The sequence below is a fragment of the Silurus aristotelis genome (genome assembly GCF_946808225.1).
Source record: "Silurus aristotelis genome assembly, chromosome: 2".
NCBI lineage: Eukaryota > Metazoa > Chordata > Actinopteri > Siluriformes > Siluridae > Silurus > Silurus aristotelis.
Window position 1 is genome coordinate 30,244,178 of NC_139575.1, and position 20,510 is coordinate 30,264,687.

General features: G+C 35.4%; 1 protein-coding gene and 1 long non-coding RNA gene across 4 annotated transcripts in view; one reads left to right on the forward strand and one right to left on the reverse strand.

Annotated features, from left to right (window-relative positions):
* The window catches only part of wbp4 (WW domain binding protein 4), a 218,884-nt gene extending 201,982 nt beyond the window's left edge, over positions 1-16,902 (forward strand). Inside the window, exons 1-10 of one of the 3 annotated variants that reach the window (XM_083534018.1) lie at positions 10,705-11,251; positions 11,414-11,486; positions 11,600-11,662; positions 11,961-12,084; positions 12,216-12,359; positions 12,495-12,562; positions 13,457-13,526; positions 13,838-13,989; positions 15,934-16,136; positions 16,346-16,902. In XM_083534018.1, the coding sequence (XP_083390144.1) occupies positions 11,250-11,251; positions 11,414-11,486; positions 11,600-11,662; positions 11,961-12,084; positions 12,216-12,359; positions 12,495-12,562; positions 13,457-13,526; positions 13,838-13,989; positions 15,934-16,136; positions 16,346-16,553 (1,107 nt within the window). In that variant the 5' untranslated portion in view covers positions 10,705-11,249 and the 3' untranslated portion in view covers positions 16,554-16,902. Of the gene's footprint in view, positions 1-10,704; positions 11,252-11,413; positions 11,487-11,599; positions 11,663-11,960; positions 12,085-12,215; positions 12,360-12,494; positions 12,563-13,456; positions 13,527-13,837; positions 13,990-15,933; positions 16,137-16,345 lie in introns of those variants that run through there. The other 2 variants (XM_083534020.1, XM_083534019.1) reach the window with 2 other exon arrangements.
* A 112-nt stretch (positions 16,903-17,014) lies between these two features.
* Positions 17,015-18,706, reverse strand: LOC310722434. The gene is made up of 3 exons (XR_014532375.1): positions 18,512-18,706; positions 18,041-18,249; positions 17,015-17,785 (listed from the first exon to the last, which is right to left on the reverse strand). It is a non-coding gene; the product is annotated as an uncharacterized lncRNA (long non-coding RNA).
* Between the last annotated feature and the right edge of the window lie 1,804 nt (positions 18,707-20,510).

The following is a 20,510-nucleotide window of genomic DNA, read 5'->3' on the forward strand; positions in this document are numbered from 1 at the left end:
GCTGTTTTGCAGCATCGCATACATTACACCACAGCTTTAAAAGATTATCCAGAAACTTTGACTTCGATATCACAGCTTGTAATGTTGCAGGCACACTCTCCCATTTTAGGATCTTGAAAGAACACTTGGGAGACATCTTAGACATCTAATGACATTTGAAATTTGGAAAAATTCTAAAGCGGGATATTTTTTAGCAAAAACAATCATTGTACTCTTGACTTAAGAACAAAACTGGACCAATTAACATGATTTTTGCTATAGGCATGAAAACATCGATCCTGGCTGTATAACAGGTGTACTTGACTATAGGTATTTGCACTGGGAAAATATGTACTCACTTTGCTACTGATGTCGATCTCCAAATTACTTGTAAAGTGTCAAGGAGGAGCTGACATGTATACAGCTCAAAACAGCATAGCCCTTCAAGATCCTGCTTGAAGGCTACCATCATCTGAAACAGCTAAAGTTGAAGAATTGTGACAGGAACTTAATACCTGTACCTGGTCACCCAACCCTTATAGAGCATCATGATCCACCTATACCGTTAACTAAACACAGAAAACATATTAACCAGAAAACATTATCAAAAAACATCATTTTTATATGTTATGACAAAGTTGCCTCAGATAATTTTAGTTTATGCTTAGACAATTGTCTGACTATTTTCCTGTTTATTTACTTTGAATTTACTTTGGATTTGAAGAGGAATCTGCTTCCCAGGCCCTCACTGCCAGCACCAAACCCACATGCAACAACCACATCAATCCCACTAATGTGGGAATGTCAGACTTACACAAGATATCTCTTTTTTTGTCTATTTACTCATCAGCAAAGTGTTTTGCACATGGCAGCACAATCAGAAAAAGAACATAAAAACTGTATGGCTAAATATAGTTAAAAAGGAACACCAACATTTAGAAAACAGGTTTGAAATAAGTACATCCAATATTTCAGTAACATGTAAAATCATCTTTAGCAACATTAACTTCAACAAAAAAAAGTTTTTCCATTTATAAAATTGTTTTGGAGAAATATTGCATCCCTTAGAGGTTTTCTCTAAGGGATGCAATATTTATTTATCTTCTCTAAATTGTTAAGTTCTCTGATGTGTGAGTGTGTTTGTTAATGAGCAAACTCTCTTAACATTTTGTCACAATATTTAATTGGATTTCATTTTAATTAAATTGTATTTGTATAATGTTTTTGTCAATGGACATTGTCCCAAAGCAGCTTTAAAGAAATAGATTACAAATATACATTTTATTGTCATAAATTAATCCCCATAAATTAATCACTAATGAGTAAATTGATAATGATCAAATAAGACCTAAGCCAGTAGATGGCAGAAGTTCTGAACATTGATTCGGCCAATTCATGATTTTTTCTTCTTAAGCAAATCAGATATCGATTTGTTAATATATTTGGGATCATTGTCCTGTTGCATGACCCAGTTTTGGCCTAGCTTAAGCTGCTACTGTAGTTTTTATTTTAAAGGATCTGCTGCTAATGCCTTGGTGCCACATACCATTGGATATCTTTGGAGGTTTTTTAGAGTCCAGGCCTTGATGGATCTGAGCTGTTACAGAAGTGCAAGAATGAACTACACAATATTAGAAAGGTGGTTTTAATGTTTTAGGTGGTCGGCCCACAGCCTAAGTTCAGTGCAGTATAGTACGTAGATGTTTTTTTCTATTTAAATTCAATCCAAACATGTTTGTGTAAAGTATCCCTTTTAATTCTTTTATTCTTGAAGAATAAATGTTATTCTTGCCAAATGGCCACAGCATACCACAACCTCACTATTGCATGTAGTTGCTGTATGGCAACAATTATATTTGTACCATTTATAATACTCATAATTTATAAAAAAATATTTTTAAAAGACATAAATATCCCAGATAGTGTTTCAGTTTTTTCTCTTAAGTAGTTTGCTTAAAGCCCTCCCATGATAACCTTGTCATATGATTGGTTATGATTGGTCAAAGTAAAAGAAAAGTTTTTCCAGTTAAATACTAAAAAAGTAGTTTTGTATTAATGTCTATCAAAAAATAGAGATAAATGAATTGTTGCAATATGGCAACACCATTCATTAAAGGGTTCACTTAGATAAAAACCTGATCAGACACCAGAGCAGATTACAGACGTGAAAAACTAAAAAAATACACCTTCAATTAATTCTATGGTTTTACATATTTGGACAAGATAAAAATCATCTGGTCTTTAGAAAGTTTTAGAATTAGGTAAATACAACCTCAGATGAACAACATATATATTACACATTATTTATTTGACAAAAACAAAGACAAAAGTCATTTGTAAAAAACTATAGGCACATCTTTTAAAATCACCTTTGGCAGCAATAACTTAAATTAATAATTTTCTGTATGCTTTTTTGCAGAGGTGGCAAAGGTACACACATCCTTCACTTAAGTAGAAGTATAAATACTCATGTTTTTAAAGACTGGTCAAAGTTGAAGTACTGACTATATGTTTTTTAACTCAAGTTAAAGTAAATAAGTTTGGGCTTTGACATGCTTAAGTAAACTACTTAAGTAAATACCTGTTACCAAAAAAAAAGTACCACCTGTTCTAGTGTCACGCTGGTAACTGGACCTCACGTCATATTAATATTTGGGCTGTCAATCGATTAAAATATTTAATCACAATTAATCTCATAATTGTCATGAGTTAGCTCACAATTAATCGCAACTTAATTGCACATTTTTATCTGTTCTAAATGTACCTTAAATTAATACTTTTCAGTTTTTAATACTTTAATCATCATGGGCATGGACAAATATTAGTGCTTTATGCAAATGTATGTTTATTATAAGTGAAACTAAACTCAACATAGAGCATGAAGAAAAATTATCCCTGTAAATGTTTAAAGTTATTATGATGTTTTAAATTCATAAGTTCATAATTCATAAAATCAGAATATCAATCCGATCTTTTGCTATGTTTCCACACAGTTACGGTTAATGGGGTGATACCAGAGAAACTGTACCTCTTCTTAGTTTCATACAAGTTACATAACCAGAGAATATTTGTTTTTGATGTGAGCTGGTTTATTTATAAAAGTATAAATTTCAAGCTAACTATACATACATGTATTAGGCCTGTGAGGCAAGTATTATGTTTTATGTATGTGTCTGTGAAGAAACATGACAGAGACCAAGACAGCAGAGAGCGCATATTTCTTTAATTTACTAAAGCACAGCATTTTGTTGTTATTATAAGTGTATACGAATAAAAGTAGCCTCTTTGCAGATGATGTATTGCTCTTATCTGTATGATCAAAAAAGAGTAATTTAAGTTTGTTTCGGCATTATGAATAAAAAAATGCCACAAAAGGCATCATCGTGTTTGTCAACCCCAGAAGGATTAGTTGCTGGATGTGTGCATCATGGCAGATTTTGGTGCTGAATTGAAACTGGACGCATCAGTATAACAAATGTTTACTGATTAAAAATCTTTTCTAATTAAAGAAAGGACGGCATGAATAAATGTATGTTGCATTAAAGGTTTTGATTTTGCATCTTTTATATTCATTTATAAATATATATTTTTTAAATGGTCAAACAGAAATGTGCGCTGCATTAATCGCATGTTAATAAAATTAGTGCCGTTAAAATGTATTTGTGTTAATGCGTTAATAACATGTTAATTTTGACAGCCCTAATTAATATATTAACACAAAACAAATTTTACATTTTGTTACTTAATGAATGTATCCAGGCTGAACATTCACCATATAGAACACAAATAGAGAAAAGATGATGATGATCAGGTGATCAGGGATGTCTCTGTTCTCAGTTATGTTTATATCACTGACTCCCTCTGTCCCATTCACGTTAACCCCATACTTCTTGTATCTTTCTGCCATGCTCATTATTCGTTTTGTAAACTAGCCTATATCTGTGGTGGGTGATAGCCAGAAAATGATAAACTAGTGGTAGATTGGAAAATCCACGCAATGAAAGGAAATAGGTTGATGGGCTAAAAACTGTAAACAATGAGAAGAAAAAATATCGACATTTCAACAAATAGATTAAAACTAAAGTAATGAGTCTGGTTAGCAAATGTAAAAAGTAGAGAGTACAGATATTTGTGTAAAAATTTAATGAGTGAAAGTAAAAAGTAAAAATAAATAGTGACATGAAGTACTGATACCAGAAAAATCTACTTTAGTACAATAACAAAGTATTTGTACAAGTACTTCCCACCTCTGCTTTACTGGTCTTCTACATCGTTGTGGAATAATTTTTTGCCACTCATTATTACAGTTTTGCTTTAGTTAAGGTTGAGGTGTGGACTCTGTTAACACATACAGTGGTGAAAATAAGTATTTGACACATCAGCATTTTTATCAGTAAGGGGATTTCTAAGTGGGCAATTGACACTAAATTTCCACCAGATGTAGCCATCATGCCAAATATTGAATTCATACAATGAAATCAGAACATTTAAGTATACAAGTTGAGTCATAATAAATAAAGTGAAATGACACAGGGAATAAGCATTAAACAAACTTTATTTAATACTTTGTAGAAAACCCTTTGTTGGTGATTACAGCTTCTAGAGAAATGTATAGAGAGACCAGTCGTATGGAGAGACCAGTCGTCTGCATTACTCAGGAGTGATTCTGGCCCATTCTTCCACACAAATGGTCTTTGAATCTAGTAGGTTCCTTGGGCCTCTTTTATGAACTTTGATCTTCAGTTCTCTCCATAGATTTTCTATGGGATTTAGGTCAGGTGATTGACTGGCCCATTCAAGCAACTTGATTTTCTTTCTTTGAAACCACTTTATTGTTTCCTTGGCCTTGTGTTTGGAATCATTGTCTTGCTGAAATGTCCACCCTCTTTTTATTTTCAGCTTTCTGGTAGATGGCAGCAGATAATTATCCAGAATGTCCAATTCTCCATCCATTTCTCCATTCATCCTACATTCAATAATATGAAGTCTGCCAGTACCCCTTGCTGAAATGCAACCCCAAACCATGATGCTTCCACCCCCAAACTTAACTGTTGGTATGGGGTTCTTGGGGTGGTGGTCAGTGCCATTTCTTCTCCAAACATGGTGTGTAAAATGACTGCCAAAAAGTTCAATTTTGCTTTCATCTGACCATACTATAGTCTCCCAATAATCCACAGGCTTCTCCAAATGCTCTTTCGCAAACTTCAACCGAGCCTCAACATGCTTTTTGTTCAGCAGTGGAGTCTTGCGTGGTGAGCGTGCATGGATGCCATGGCGGTTCAGTGCATTGCTTATAGTTTTCTTTGAAACCTACCTGTTGTACCTGTTGATGCAAGGTCTTCCTGAAGTTCTGCCCGAGTGGTTCTTGGCTCTTGGCGAACTCTACTGATTATTCTTTGGACTCCTCGGACAGGGATCTTACGTGGAGCACCTGATCGTGGCCGGTTTATGGTGAACTGATGCTCTTTCCATTTCCGGATAATGCGTGCTTACAGGAACATTCAGCATTCTGGAACTGCGCCTATAACCATTCCCATCAAAATGCTTTTCAACAATAAGATTAAAAAGATCTTGAGCGAGTTCTTTGCTTTTACCCATCATGAAGTCTTCCTGTCTGCCTCCTGGGTAATGAGAAGCCTTTATAGGCCATCAATTAGGACTAAAGCAGCTGATATCAACTAGTACTGATAGGGGGCAGGGTTTCTCTCAATACTGACAGATTTCAGGTGATCTCCTGGCTTTCTATGCCACTTTGCACCTTGTTATCTTTATGTGTTCAATACTTATTCCCTGTGTCATTACACTTTATTTATTATGACTCAACTTGTATACTTAAATGTTTTGATTTCTTAGTATGAATTTAATATTTGCCTTGATGGCTACATCTGGTGGAAATTTTGTGTCAATGTCCACTTAGAAATCCCCTTACTGATAAAAATGCTGATGTGTCAAAAACGTATTATCCCCGCTGTATATGAAAGCTTCAGACCAGCAAACTGCAAAACGTAGGCTTTTATAGAGGTTGTCACATTTGCTGTTGATGATTTAATCAAGGGCATTTGATTAGCAGCACTTGGCTACTAATTCTCTTACTTCCTATGTAAGCATTAAGGGTGTACTTGGTTTTTCCACACAAGGTTTCTCCAATTTGGTTTGATTTTTGTAAAAAAAAAAAAAAAAATATATATATATATATATATATATATATATATATATATATATATATATATATATATATATATATATATATATATATATATATATATATCCTTAATAAACACACCATGTAATGTCATGTATTGTTCACCTGTGGATGTATTTATCTAATTTCAAGACCTAAAAAAAAACAGAAGATTTTTATGTCCTACATAATACCATAGAATTCAAAGAGGGTGTACCTTTTTTAACACAACTGTATATTTTTATTGATTTAATTTCCTTATAAAATATACATTAGAAACGTTGTAGAGATCAAGAGATCAAAATAAAATATTTAGGGCTGCAACTAACGAAATATTTTTTATAAACTATTAATCGATTGTTTTATGTTGTTTCCCAATAATTGATTGGATAATAAAAATAAATAAAATTGTATTAAAGGTTTTGCTTATTATAACTATATAAAACCCTAATTCAGGGTATTTATGTATACAAATTGCAAAAGCCACATATTAAGTTTAACTGTCTAAGAGTTTATCTAGCTAATTTTGACATTTTATAAAGCTTATAGTAGCTGCTTTTTGAGGAGTGCATGGGGGATTGCTCCTTGAACAAATTCACTCATGTTGGGTTAAAAAAAAAAAAAAAATACAGCATTTGAGTATGCAAGCTGAATCAAGTTGTGCAAATATACAAACCCGATTCCAAAAAAGTTGGAACACTGTACAAATTGTGAATAAAAACAGAATGCAATGATGTGAAAGTTTCAAATGTCAATATTTAATTCAGAATACAACATAGATGACATATCAAATGTTTAAACTGAGAAAATTTATAATTTTAAGGGAAAAATAAGTTGATTTTAAATATCATGGCATCAACACATATTAAAAAAGTTGGGACAAGGCCATGTTTACCACTGTGTGGCATCCCCTCTTCTTTTTATAGCAGTCTGCAAATGTCTGGGGACTGAGGAGACAAGTTGCTCAAGTTTAGGAATAGGAATGATGTCCCATTCTTGTCTAATACAGGCTTCTAGTTGCTCAACTGTCTTAGGTCTTCTTTGTCGCATCTTCCTCTTTATGATGCGCCAAATGTTTTCTATGGGTGAAAGATCTGGACTGTAGGCTGGCCATTTCAGTACCCGGATCCTTCTTCTATGCAGCCATGATGTAATTGATGCAGTATGTGGTCTGGCATTGCCATGTAGGAAAATGCATGGTCTTTCCTGAAAGAGACGACGTCTGGATGGGAGCATATGTTGTTCTAGAACTTGGATATACCTTTAAGCATTGATGGTGCCTTTCCAGATGTGTAAGCTGCCGATGCCACACGCACTCATGCAACCCCATACCGTCAGATATGCAGGCTTCTGAACTGAGCGCTGATAACAACTTGGGTTATCCTTGTCCTCTTTAGTCCGGATGACATGGCATCTCAGTTTTCCAAAAAGAACTTCAAATTTTGATTCGTCTGACCACAGAACAGTTTTCCACTTTGCCACACTCTATTTTAAATGAGCCTTGGCCCAAAGAAAATGCCTGCGCTTCTGGATCGTGTTTAGATATGGCTTCTTTTTTGACCTAGAGAGTTTTAGCCGGCAACGGCGGATGGCACGGTGGATTGTGTTCACCGACAATGTTTTCTGGAAGTATTCCTGAGCCCATGTTGATTTCCATTACATCAGCATTCCTGTATGTGAGGCAGTGCCGTCTAAGGGCCCGAAGATCACGGGCATCCAGTATGGTTTTCCGGCCTTGACCCTTATGCACAGAGATTGTTCCAGATTTTCTGAATCTTGGGATGATATTCACTGTACATAATGATGAACCTGAAACTCGCAATTTTTTCTCTGAGAAACTCCTTTCTGATGTTGCGCCACTTTTTTTCGCCGCAGCATTGGGGGAATTGGTGATCCTCTGCCCATCTTGACTTCTGAGAGACCCTGCCACTCTGAGAGGCTCTTTTTATGCCCAATCATGTTGCCAATTGACCTAATAAGTTGCAAATTGGTCTTCCAGCTGTTCCTTATATGTACATTTAACTTTTCCAGCCTCTTATTGCTACCTGTCCCTGTCTCTTATTGTCCCTGTCCCTGTCTCTTATTGCTCCCTGTCTCTCATGAAATCCAAAATGAGCCAATATTTGGCATGACATTTCAAAATAATTCACTTTTAACATTTGATATTTAATCTATATTCTATTGTGAATAAAATATAAGTTCATGAGATTTGTAAATTATTGCATTCCTTTTTTATTCACAATTTGTACAGTGTCCCTACTTTTTTGTTATCGGGTTTATAATATAATACAACACTGGTTTGTCATTTTTTATTTAAGAAAATACACCAAGATTTTTTTCAGTTGTAAATATATAAGCATATAAAATATATAATTAATTTACTTAAATATACAAACATTGAAAACAAGCATTTGAATGTATTAAAGCCGCAGTAAATCATGTTTGACAACAGATAAGGTAACTGTTGTAGTAGACAAATTATATATAAAGAGAATGGAAATGAAAATTGTAGCAAGCTAAAAGGCTTGATTTAATAAAAGGAAAAAATATGCATTGATGTACAAATGCATAACCATTAGCTCAAAACCACAACACTGACAAAACATTTTATTGTTTACTGATGCTTTATTTGTTGTTTTTAGTTTTACTATTTGTTGGGATGAGCGAGGTGATTGTGTAACCTGATGCTCGCAAGTCATGACAGAACAGATCTAGTGTGACTGTCTCAAAGAAAGCAAACATTTTACATATTAGCACTTCATTAAACGGTACCATATTCACATGATGAGGAAATACAGTTTTTGCTTATTGTGCTGATGTTTTGACTTCATCCGTGACTTGGGACGCACACTTTTTCCTGCTGCCGGTTGACCTGTAATCGCCACCATTTCGCAAGCAGATGTGTTATCTTACCGTCATGCTAGACTATAACTTGTGCAGCCCAACTATTCGATAACGGCATTCGTTGACAACCATTTTTTTTTTTTAATGTACAAATTTATTGATTACTTGATGCAGCCCTAGAAATATTATAAACATAATATTTATATTTTTGAATAAAAGGAAAGAAATAAAAGGAAAAGGAAAAAAATGGAAGGGTATCCATGTAGGTTTATAATAATTATAATAATAAAAAGCCAATTTAGATCTTTGAGTGTATACAAAGTTTCGGTTACTTTCCATCCTTGTAAAGCTTCAAAATAAACGTTTTAATTCAGCCATGAAATGAGAGATATTGGGCATCCTTTCTGACCATTTTCATTTGTGTATATAGAACTTACCTATAACTTTCTTTCGGCTTCTCCCGTTAGGGGTCGCCACAGCGGATCCTCTGCACGTTTGATTTGGCACGTTTTTACTCTGGATGCCCTTCCTAACGCAACCCTCCCCAATTTATCCGGCTTGGGACCGGCACTAAGAGTGGCTGGGGATGGTTCCCTGACCGGGGATCGAACCCGGGTCGCAGCGGTGAGAGCGCTGCATCTTAACCACTAGACCACCAGGGGACCTGTATATAGAACTTACCTAATAATATTAAAATATTTAGCATGAAAATGTGACTCTTATCCATATCTTTTTTAACAAAGTTAATAAAAAAAAAGTTTTCTTATATAAATTTTAGATCCAGTCAACATAGTAAATAAACATTCTCAGCCACTAATCCACAAAAAACACAGAATTCAAGAAGGTCAGCTTTGTATCTCTTGAGGAACTGGTGAGTTGGATAAATTTTATGTATAATTTTAAAACAAATTTCATTAACTTTATTAATGACAATATTTATTAGTATATTTATTATTTATTTATTTATTTATTTATTTATTATTTATTAGTTAGTTATTATAAGTCCAAAATCAACTTTCAGTTGATATTTTCTCAAAATGGTTATTCCAGAAATACTTATAACAAAATGTGCAGGGCAATCTGAATCTTAACCATCTAAACCATTATTATTAAATAATTTAAATATAAATTATAATATAATTATTTAATAATAACTAAATATGATTACATTTTCTATTTCAATAAATATCAATACAGTTTAAGAAGATCTCTTTTTAAAATGTTACAATACAATACTATATTCATGTGGGGGTATTGGAATACCAAATTTAAAAAAAAAAAAAAAAGTAAACATAAGTAAATACCCGTCATTATTTATATTGAGACCAAAAATATAAATATAATTATATATATATATATATATATATATATATATATATATATATATATATATATATATATATATATATATATATATATATTTATTTTTTTTTGGTCTTACTAATGTTTTTTTTTTTATTCTTCCAGCAATATATCTTGATCACAACCTTCGTCAATACCTTGCGCAATATTTTTAACATAAGAAAGAAAATTCTAACTGTTTGTTCAGAGTTTACTTTTTTATAGAATTATTCCACAAAATCAGAACATTTATTTTCCGCTTATTAATTTAAAATGGATATATAGTTAACACTGATATATATTTTTTTATATATAAATTATGAAAGCGTCCCCCATTTATTTCAACGAAGCAGTAAAGCCAGTGACGTTTTTACGCACGCGCGGCGGATTGACTCAAACCAGTAACACATGCGTGGTAAAGATTGGGCAAGCTCGCCGCTACCTAAACTGCGTCTCTGCCAAATTTGCGTACTGGCTTCGATAAGACTTCGTGTTAAACACTGTTTGTACTGTGCATCCGCGCAAATGCGTCTACTTTTGATGTCTGGAGTATGTCGAAACAATTTACGGCAAATTCGGCTATTTATAATACTGTACTTGTTGATATTACCCGATCCATACCGGAAATAGTTTGTTGCTAGTGATTCTTTCTTTCTTTTTTTCTTTATTTATTTTTTTGTTACCTACAGATTCTCTTGATATAAATAAAGTATACGCATTTCCGCACATGCGCAGTACAAATAGGGTGTCCGATACGGATCGAGTAGCCACACTTTTGTTTCCACCCAGAGTGTCGCACAATTTGAAACGTCAACACCCTGCGCGAAATGTTATTTAGCTTAAATAGCTAGATAAGATAAAGTGTCTAATCGACACACTAAATATACAATAAATTACGGAAGTAATGTAAGTAACAGTAATTTAAATGCTGAGTTGCATAACTTAAAAAAAAAAACCTTTCTAATGTATCGCCTATAGGCATTCTGCTTATGTCAAATGTGCAAATGTGAATGAAATCAAGTACGTACAAAAGCTTATGCATGCGTGTTGTCTTTGTATTAAATGAAGGGCTGACTACTGGAAATCCCAACCCAAAAAATTCTGCCAGTACTGTAAGTGCTGGATTGCAGACAACAAGCCTGTGAGTAGTCCATAATATTGATGCCAATGACACAAATCTAATAGAATTATAAGGGTTGTTGTTATGCCTCGAAATATTTAATACGTTTGCTTCTTTATGTTGTATCGAAACAGAGTGTGGAATTTCACGAGAGAGGAAAAAACCACAAACAAAATGTTACTGCCAAAATTGAAGAGGTAAGTTAAAGCCTTTTACCATAATAAAAAACCCTAAATGGGCTCTTGAAAGCAATAAACCATTAATGAGGACAACATTTTCCTCTTCTGTCTGTTATCGCTGGTTACCTTAACGCTTCGCTGCATGTAATGACCAGCTGGGACTGCTATAAAATGATAAAAAAAAAAAAAAAAAAAAAAAGTTGGCCAAAAAAAAAAATTGGTATCATCATAAGCCGTGTTTAATTTTTTTTAGAGATAAGAGGTGGCTGTGTGGTGATGGACCATATGACCAAATATTTCTCATGTTTCATTACAGATTAAAAAGAACAGCACTGACAAAGCAAAGAAGGTTGAGAAAATGTCCAAGGAGTTTGCAGTAATGGAAGAGGCTGCCTTGAAAGCATATGAAGAAGACATGAAAAGATTACAAGCAGAAGAAGGTAACGTAATTCTACAGTTTTACCCAATAACAGAAAATCAGTCTGTGTTTATGTATAATTGTGAATAATTGTATAATCATGATGTCAATTTCTTTAAATGGTGAAAGTTAGTCTTATTTTTGTAAACTTAGAAACATCTGTTCCGGCTCGAAAAAACATTAAAAGATTTGAGGCTCAAGACATTGCAGAACCTGACAAGGAGAGTGAATCTGATCACTGGGTGTTGGGAACAACTGACACTGGTCAAATTTACTACTACAACACAAGAACAGGAGGTCAGTTTCTACTTAAATCTAACATTTTACTGCATATAGTGCTGCCAAAAGTACCAAACAGTTGTTCAGGCCATTTGATATAAAATTGTACGTCTGCATTACACACAAATGACTTGACTATGTTAATGATTTTAGAGTCTCAGTGGGAGAAACCAGAAGGGTTTCAAGATGAAAGTGAATCATCAGCTACAGAACAAACTGAGGTGAATATTTAGGATTTTATTAAATATTGAATCTAAGTGTAAAACATATATAAGCCTCTGAAAACTCACCCAGTGAGCTTGAAATTAAACAGTAATGAAAGGATTGAAGTATTATCTTTAAATCAATGGTTATAGAAATATTGCATTAACTATTTAAGAATTGCACCCATTTTTGCATAGTTCCTCCATTTTTCACTGTTTTAAAATTAAACAAACTAACATAATTATAAATGTATATGGCTTATTTGTACTACTTTGATGCATTCAGTTAATGACTAGTCTGGAACTCATGCATATCACAAAATGCAAAAGGTTCCACTCTTGAAATATTCTGCCAGGCCTTCACTGCAGTTATTGCTTGTTTATGGGTCTTTCTTTCTTCAGTTTTCCTTCAGTATATATAAAAATAATTTTTAGGTGGGTCAAGGTGACTGATTTGGCCATTTAAGAACATACTGTTTCCTTCCCTTAAAAAGCTTTTGGGTTGCTTTCACATTTTACCCTTTTGTGTACTTTTTACCATTTGTCCTGAGTAGTTCTACAGCATTTGACTGAAACTGAGCAGAAAGAAAAGCTCCAAGCACTTCAGAATTTATCCTTCTACTTCTATCAGTAGTGGCATCATCAATAAACACCAGTGACTTAGATGCCCTACATGTCTATGCCCTAAAACTGCCTCCATGTTTCACAGTTAATGTGGTGTGCTTTTGATCATGATTTTAATTTATGTTGTAAAGGGTTCTTCTTCGCCACTGAAAAAATGCTGCAATCATTTACATAGGTTGTCTTTCATGGTCTTTCAGGCCTTTTCTTGTTGCTGAGCTTTCCAGTGCATTTCTTCTTTTTTTAACGTATGTACCAAGGTGTTTATTTGGACACTTATTTTTTAAACAGACTGGGAGTGTATGGTTGGAAGCTCTGAGCCCAGAGGGATATATGTACTACTATAATACAAAGACTGGGGGTGAGTTCCAGTTTACACAAGATATAGACCTCATTTCCACATGAACAAAAGATATTACCTTGCAAACAGCTTGTTAAATTGCAACATAAAATTTTGGTAACAGACTATTTGCAACACTGGCAAGTGTTAATGCTTGTATATTTAATCACGTGATGCACTTAGGTATAGGCAGGGTACCTGTAGCATTTCCTATTCACGGCACTGTATAATCGAACATGTCATTTTACAAAACAATTGTAACAATATAATTTCTTTACATTACTGTTTGTCAGAAGAGACAGAGATACAGAGAGATTTCTTTCTGTTTTCAGAGTCTACATGGGAAAAGCCATCTGCATTTTCCACTAAGGAGGGAAGCCCATCTAAAACAAATGTCGAACCTAAGGTCCAGCGTATGACTCATCCAGAATCCCCCTCCGGCATAAATTACAAACAGTCACGTGCTTCCAAAATTAGCTTCAGGGTAAGAGATTATAAAGGGACTCTCACGTTCTCTCTCTCTCTCTCTCTCTCTCTCTCTCTCTCTCTCTCTCTCTCTCTCTCTCTCTCTCTCTCTCTCTCTCTCTCTCTCTCTCACTCACCTCTCTTTATATACAGTCAGGTCCATAGATATTGGGACATCGACACAATTCTAACATTTTTGGCTCTATACACCACCACAATGGATTTGAAATGAAACAAAAGTGGGAGGCACATATGCAAACTGTTGTAATTCCTACACCTCTTACCTGATTTGGATGTAAATGCCCTCAAATTAAATCTGACAGTCTGCAGTTAAAGCACAACTTGTTCGTTTCATTTCAAATCCATTGTGGTGGTGTATAGAGTCACAAATGTTAGAATTGTGTCGATGTCCCAATATTTATGGACCTGACTGTATATACACACTGTATTAGAGACTGGGGGCTGTCAATCGATTAAAGTATTTAATCGTGATTAATCGCATGACTCATGAGTGATACTGTTTAACTCTCACCACTCGATCACAAATTTTTATCTGTTCTAAATGTACCTCAAGTTAAAACTTCTAAAGTTTTTAATACTCTAATATACATGGGCATGGACAAATATAGATGCTTTATGCAAATCTGTTTATTATTAGTGAATCCATACTCAACATGGAGCAAAAGTTTTAATGTAATTATGAGAATATATATACAGTATATCTCATCTTTTTTTTTTTTTTTTTTTTTTTTTTTTTTTACTTTTAATATAATCCAAAACTACATGTCCTTATTGGCTCTATGTGAAAAAGTCTTTGCCCCCCTGTTAAACTGTGGTTTATCACACTTGAGTTCGCCCAGGCCTGATTACTGCCACACCTGTTCACAATTAAGAAACCTCTTAAATAGGACCTATTAAGGTCTCTAGTGAACCACAGTGAGAGCTATTATTCACAAATGGCAAAAACATGGAAAAGTGAAGAACCTTCCCAGGAGTGGCCGGCTGACCAAATTTACCCCAAGAGCACAGCGACGACTCATCCAAGAGGTCACAAAAGACCCCACAACAACATCCAAATAACTGCAGGCCTCACTTGCCTCAGTTAAGGTCAGTGTTCATGACTCCACCATAAGAAAGAGACTGGGCAAAAATTGTCTGCATGGCAGAGTTCCAAGACGAAAACTGCTGCTGAGTAAAAAGAACATAAAGGCTCGTCTCAATGCCTAGGCATCTGTTCATGACCTCAAGCTGAAGCGAACTTGGGTTCTGCAGCAGCACAATGATCCAAAACATACCAGCAAATCCACCTCTAAATGGCTGAAGAAAAACAAAATGAAGACTTTGGAGTGGCCTAGTCAAAGTCCTGACCTGAATCCTATTGAGATGCTGTGGGATGACCTTAAAAAAAAAAAAACCTCTAATGTGGCTGAATTTCAACAATTCTGCATAGATGAGTGGACCAAAATTCCTCCACAGCACTGTAACAGACTCATTGCAAGTTATCGCAAATGCTTGTTTGCATTTGTTGCTGCCAAGGTGGCCCAACCAGTTATTAGGTTTAGGGGGCAAACACTTTTTCACACAGGACCATGTAGTTTTCGATTTTGTTTTCCCTTAATAATAATAAAAAAATATGTAAAAACTGCATGTTCTGTTCACGTGTTTTCTTTTACTAATATTTAAATTAGTTAATCTGAAAATCTGATACATTAAAGTGTGACAAACATGCAAAAAAATAAGAAATCAGGAAAACACTTAATCACACCTCTCTCTATCTCTCTCTCTGTCTCTCTCTCTCTCTCTCTCTCTCTCTCACACACATTATATATATATATATATATATATATATATATATATATATATATATATATATATATATATATATATATATATATATATATATATATGTGTATATGTGTATGTGTGTGTGTACACTGTATGATAATGGGTACACTCTCTACAGAAACGAAAGGAAAAAGTCACAGATCAACCAGAGAATGATGAACAAGAAACTACAGTGGAAGTGGATTTGCAAAAAGAAGAAAAGGATAAAGTCAACATAGAATCATCTGCACCCATAGAAAAGGAAAAACCACTTGTAAAGAAACTCAGACCAACAAATCCATATGGGAACTGGGAACAGATTCAGGAGGATGAGGACCCATAGTAAGTACTTTGTTTTCTTATTTCACCCTGATGTTCTGTATGCTACAGCATTGTAATATTAAAATATATTTGTACACATATTAGTATTATTGTCTAGTTGAAAAAAGGATATAACTTGCACTGTTCTTGAAATACAGTACAAGAAATATCTCAGTAGCTTCTAACCATAACCTTATTTGTTCCATTTAACTTGTTTTCTCTCTCTGCAGCGAAAATGTGGATTTGCAGCTGCCACAGAAAGAAAGTGCAGGTTCAACATCCACATCCTCTGATGTTCTTCCAAAACCCAAAACGAAGTTTAGGGAACGCACTATCACCTCTCTAGGAGATGAAAGTTGCTTGGGAGTAATATTCAAAAAGAGGAAGACAGAGAATGGAAAATCCAGAAGCCTTCGGCAAAGGGGCAAGGAGGATTGAGAGTTTCATTTATTGGCATCAGTAATCCTACAAATATTTAAATAGACTACTATCAATTTAGACTTCTTTACTTTCATAAATTGCAGAAATCCTTTTTTATTTGTTTTCTGTTGATGCTGTGTACTTGACAAATCTCTTTATAAATATTTGTATATTCTTTCATAATTCTTTACTATACTCATATTCCCATGAACTGCTTTTACAACTGCCACATAGGATTTTACATTTTACCTGGCAATTATCACAAATATCTTGGACAGGGATGCATTTAAAAAATGTATCCTTTTTGTTTGGAAGTATGCTGTTTGTATGAGATGGTGTTTGTGTATTAATAAAGCTGTTAACCACTGCTATTGTAATACCATTTATTTTAAAATAATGTTAAATCGTTTGTCATTACACTTGTAGTAATGTAATTCTTTATATTTTTTTTTGGATCACCACACTACCCTGTCCTGTACATCTGCCTCTTTCAAATTAACCACCTCCATGTGTTCCCTCACCACATCCATAAACCTCCTCCTTGGATTCCTCTTTGCCACCTGCCTGGTGGCTCCATCCTCAGCATTCTTCTATCGATATATCACATGTCCCTCCTCTGCACATAACCAAACCATCTCAATCTAGCCTCCCTCACCTTGTCACCAAAACGTCCTACATGTGGATATAGAGAAATCTTAATCACTCCTAGTGAAAATCTCAGAATCTTTAACTCTGCTACCTTTAGCTCCGCCTTCTGTCTTTTAGTCAGTACCACTGTCTCTAAACCATACAACACAGCAGATCTGACCACAGTCCTATAAACTTTTCCTTTCACTCTTCCAGACACCCTTCTATCACAAATCACTCTTGTCACTCTTCTCCACCCACTTCACCCTGCCTACACTCTTCAATTCTCTAAAACACTTTATTACTTTGCACTGTTGACCCCAGGTGTTTAAACTCATCCATCTTACTGCTGTCACACTGTCCTCATACATGTCCTGCACATACCCTCACACTTCTCTGCCACACCAGACTTCCTCATACAATACCGCAACTCCTCTCTCCACCCTGTTGTACACTTTTCTAAAACCACAAACCTACAGTGCAACTCCTAACATTCTAATTTATCAGCCTTTCAGAATACTCTATAATGTGTATATCTCTAGGAAGCTTAAATAGTATGATGACAAATGTTTTAATGTTGAAATGAAATGAGCATATTAATGTTCATTTTGCATTTTGTTTTGCTCAAAGATTTAGATTTATGACCAAACTTTTGATGTCACCCATATGAGGATGGGTTCCCCTTTGAGTCTGGTTCCTCTCAAGGTTTCTTCCTCATATCATCTAAGGGAGTTTTTCCTTGCCACTGTCGCCACGGCTGCTCATCAGGGACAAACGCACACCATTCACCTTCACTGTTGTTTTCTGTAAAGCTGCTTTGAGACAATGTCTGTTGTGAAAAGCGCTATACAAATAAACTTGACTTGACTTGACTTGACTTGAAAGACTGCACACACCCAGGGGTTGGACCGATGCACCAAGATGGAATTTTGCTATGAGCTGTGTACTAGTATTTTATACTTATACTAGTATTTTATACTTAACACAAACTCATCCCAACACACTCTCCTCATTCGTCAACACATTTCTATCTGCATCCTTTATTGCTCTAACTTACAGCACATCCTTCCCAGCTTGGTGACTCTGCCTGGCCAAACAGTACAAATCCTTTTCTCCTTCCTTAGTGTCCAACTTTTCATACAGCTCCTCATATGCCCTTTTTTCTTAGCTTTTGCCACATCCCTCGTCACCTTCTGAGGCATCTCCTTGTACTCCTGCTTACTTTTTTTCATTTCTCTGCTGATTCCAATTCTGTTTCACTAACCTCTTTCTCCTTATGCTTTCCTGCACTTCCTCATTTTACCACCACCTTTGTCTTTCTTTCTCTTTCCAGATGTCATACCAAGTACCTTCCTAGCTGTCTTCCTTATCACCTACAGTAGTTGCCCAATCATCCAACTCCTCTTCGCACCACCGAGCCCATGCCTGACCTCATCCCTGAATCACACAATACAGTCTGCCACCTTCAGTTTCCACCATCCTATACTTTTTTCAGTGTTCACACTCTCCTCCTCTTATTCAGAACCTCCAAAGCCATCCTACAGACCACCATTCGATGCTGTCTAACTACACTGTCTTCTGGCAACAACTTAGTCTCCAATCTCTTTCAGGTTGCATTTTTTGCATAGAATGTATTCCATCTGTGTACACCTTTCTCCTCTCATACGTCACCCTATGCTCCTCCTTCGTTTTAAATTAACTCCCTTTACCAGTCATAGTACCAGCATTTAAAGTACCAAGACATCTTCCTCCTCTTCTTCTTCTCCTTTGGCCAACTGTTGCCCAAGTTCCACCGGTACCCTGTTGGCTAACAATATCTGTGGTGGTTGTTGGTAACCCGTGCCTCGACCGACCAGGTATGGAATTTAGGTCTGTGATCCACATATTTGATTTGGCATGTTTTACACTGTAAAACATGTAGTTCATTAATTCAACTCAAATTGTGAAACTCGTGTATTAAATAAATTCAGTGCACACAGACTGACATAGTTTAAGTCTTTGGTTCTTTTAGTTGTGATGATTTTGCCTCACATTTATCAAAAACCCACCAATTTACTATATCAACAAATTAGAATACTTCATAAGACCAATCCAAAAAACATTTTTAGTGAATTGTTGGGCTTCTGGAAAGTATGTTAATTTACTGTATATTTACTCAATACTTTGTAAGGGCTCCTTTTGCTTTAAATACTGCTTCAATTCAGCATGGCATGGAGGTGATCAGTCTGTGGCACTGCTGAGGTGGTATGGAAGCCCAGGTTTCTTTGACAGTGGCCATCAGCTTATTTGCATTTTTTGGTCTCTTGTTTCTTATTTTTCCTCTTAACAATACCCCATATATTCTCTATGGGGTTCAGGTCTGGTGAGCTTGCTGGCCAGTCAAGCAAACCAACATCATGGTAATTTAAGCAACTTTTGGTGCTTTTGGCAGTGTCTTTTGTTTGCTTGACTGTGTTGGTCCACTGTTCACTGCTGTTCCCTCTGCTGACTTACGACTGTGTAACAATGCACAGCTCGAATCACATCAAGTTTGCTGATGACACGACCGTGGTGGTCTCATCAGCAAGAACGATGAGTTAACAGCCTGGTGTAGAGCAAACAACCTGTCTCTGAATGTAGACAAAACGAAAGAGATGTTTGTTAAATTCAGGAGAGCACAGAGTGACCATTCTCCACTGATTATCGATGGATCCTCCATGGAGATCGTCAAGAGCACCGAATTCCTTGGTGTTCAGAGAGAACTTGGTCATTCAACACCAGCTCCATCACCAAGAAAGCCCAGCAGCATCTCTACTTCCTAAGAAGGCTGAGGAAAGCGCATTTTCCTCCCCCTATCCTGACCATGTTCTACAGAGGGACCATTAAGAGCATCTTGAGCCGCTACATCACTGCCTGGTTTGGGAACTGCACCGTCTCGAATCGCAAGACCCTACAGAGGATATTGAGGACAGCTGAAAAGATCATCGGAGTCTCTCCCCTCTATCATGGACATTTAAAATCACTGCACTAACATGCACACCACATTAGGTAGTAATGATTTCATGAACTTTTTTAATAATAAAATTTAAAACATTAGGCAAGAATTCCAGACGTTTAATATAAATCCAAATTATTTTGCAAGTAACCCTGAAGACAGCAGTGTAATTATAAAAGACAATCAATTACAAAGCTTCACTCCTATCCACGAGAATGACTTAATTGTATTAATTTCCTCATCAAAACCATCAACCTGCATTCTCGATCCCTTGCCTACAAGTTTCCTCAAACAGATAATTCCAGAGGTAATTGAACCTGTTTTAAAAATAATAAACTCTTCCATTAGCACTGGTTATGTACCTAAATCCTTCA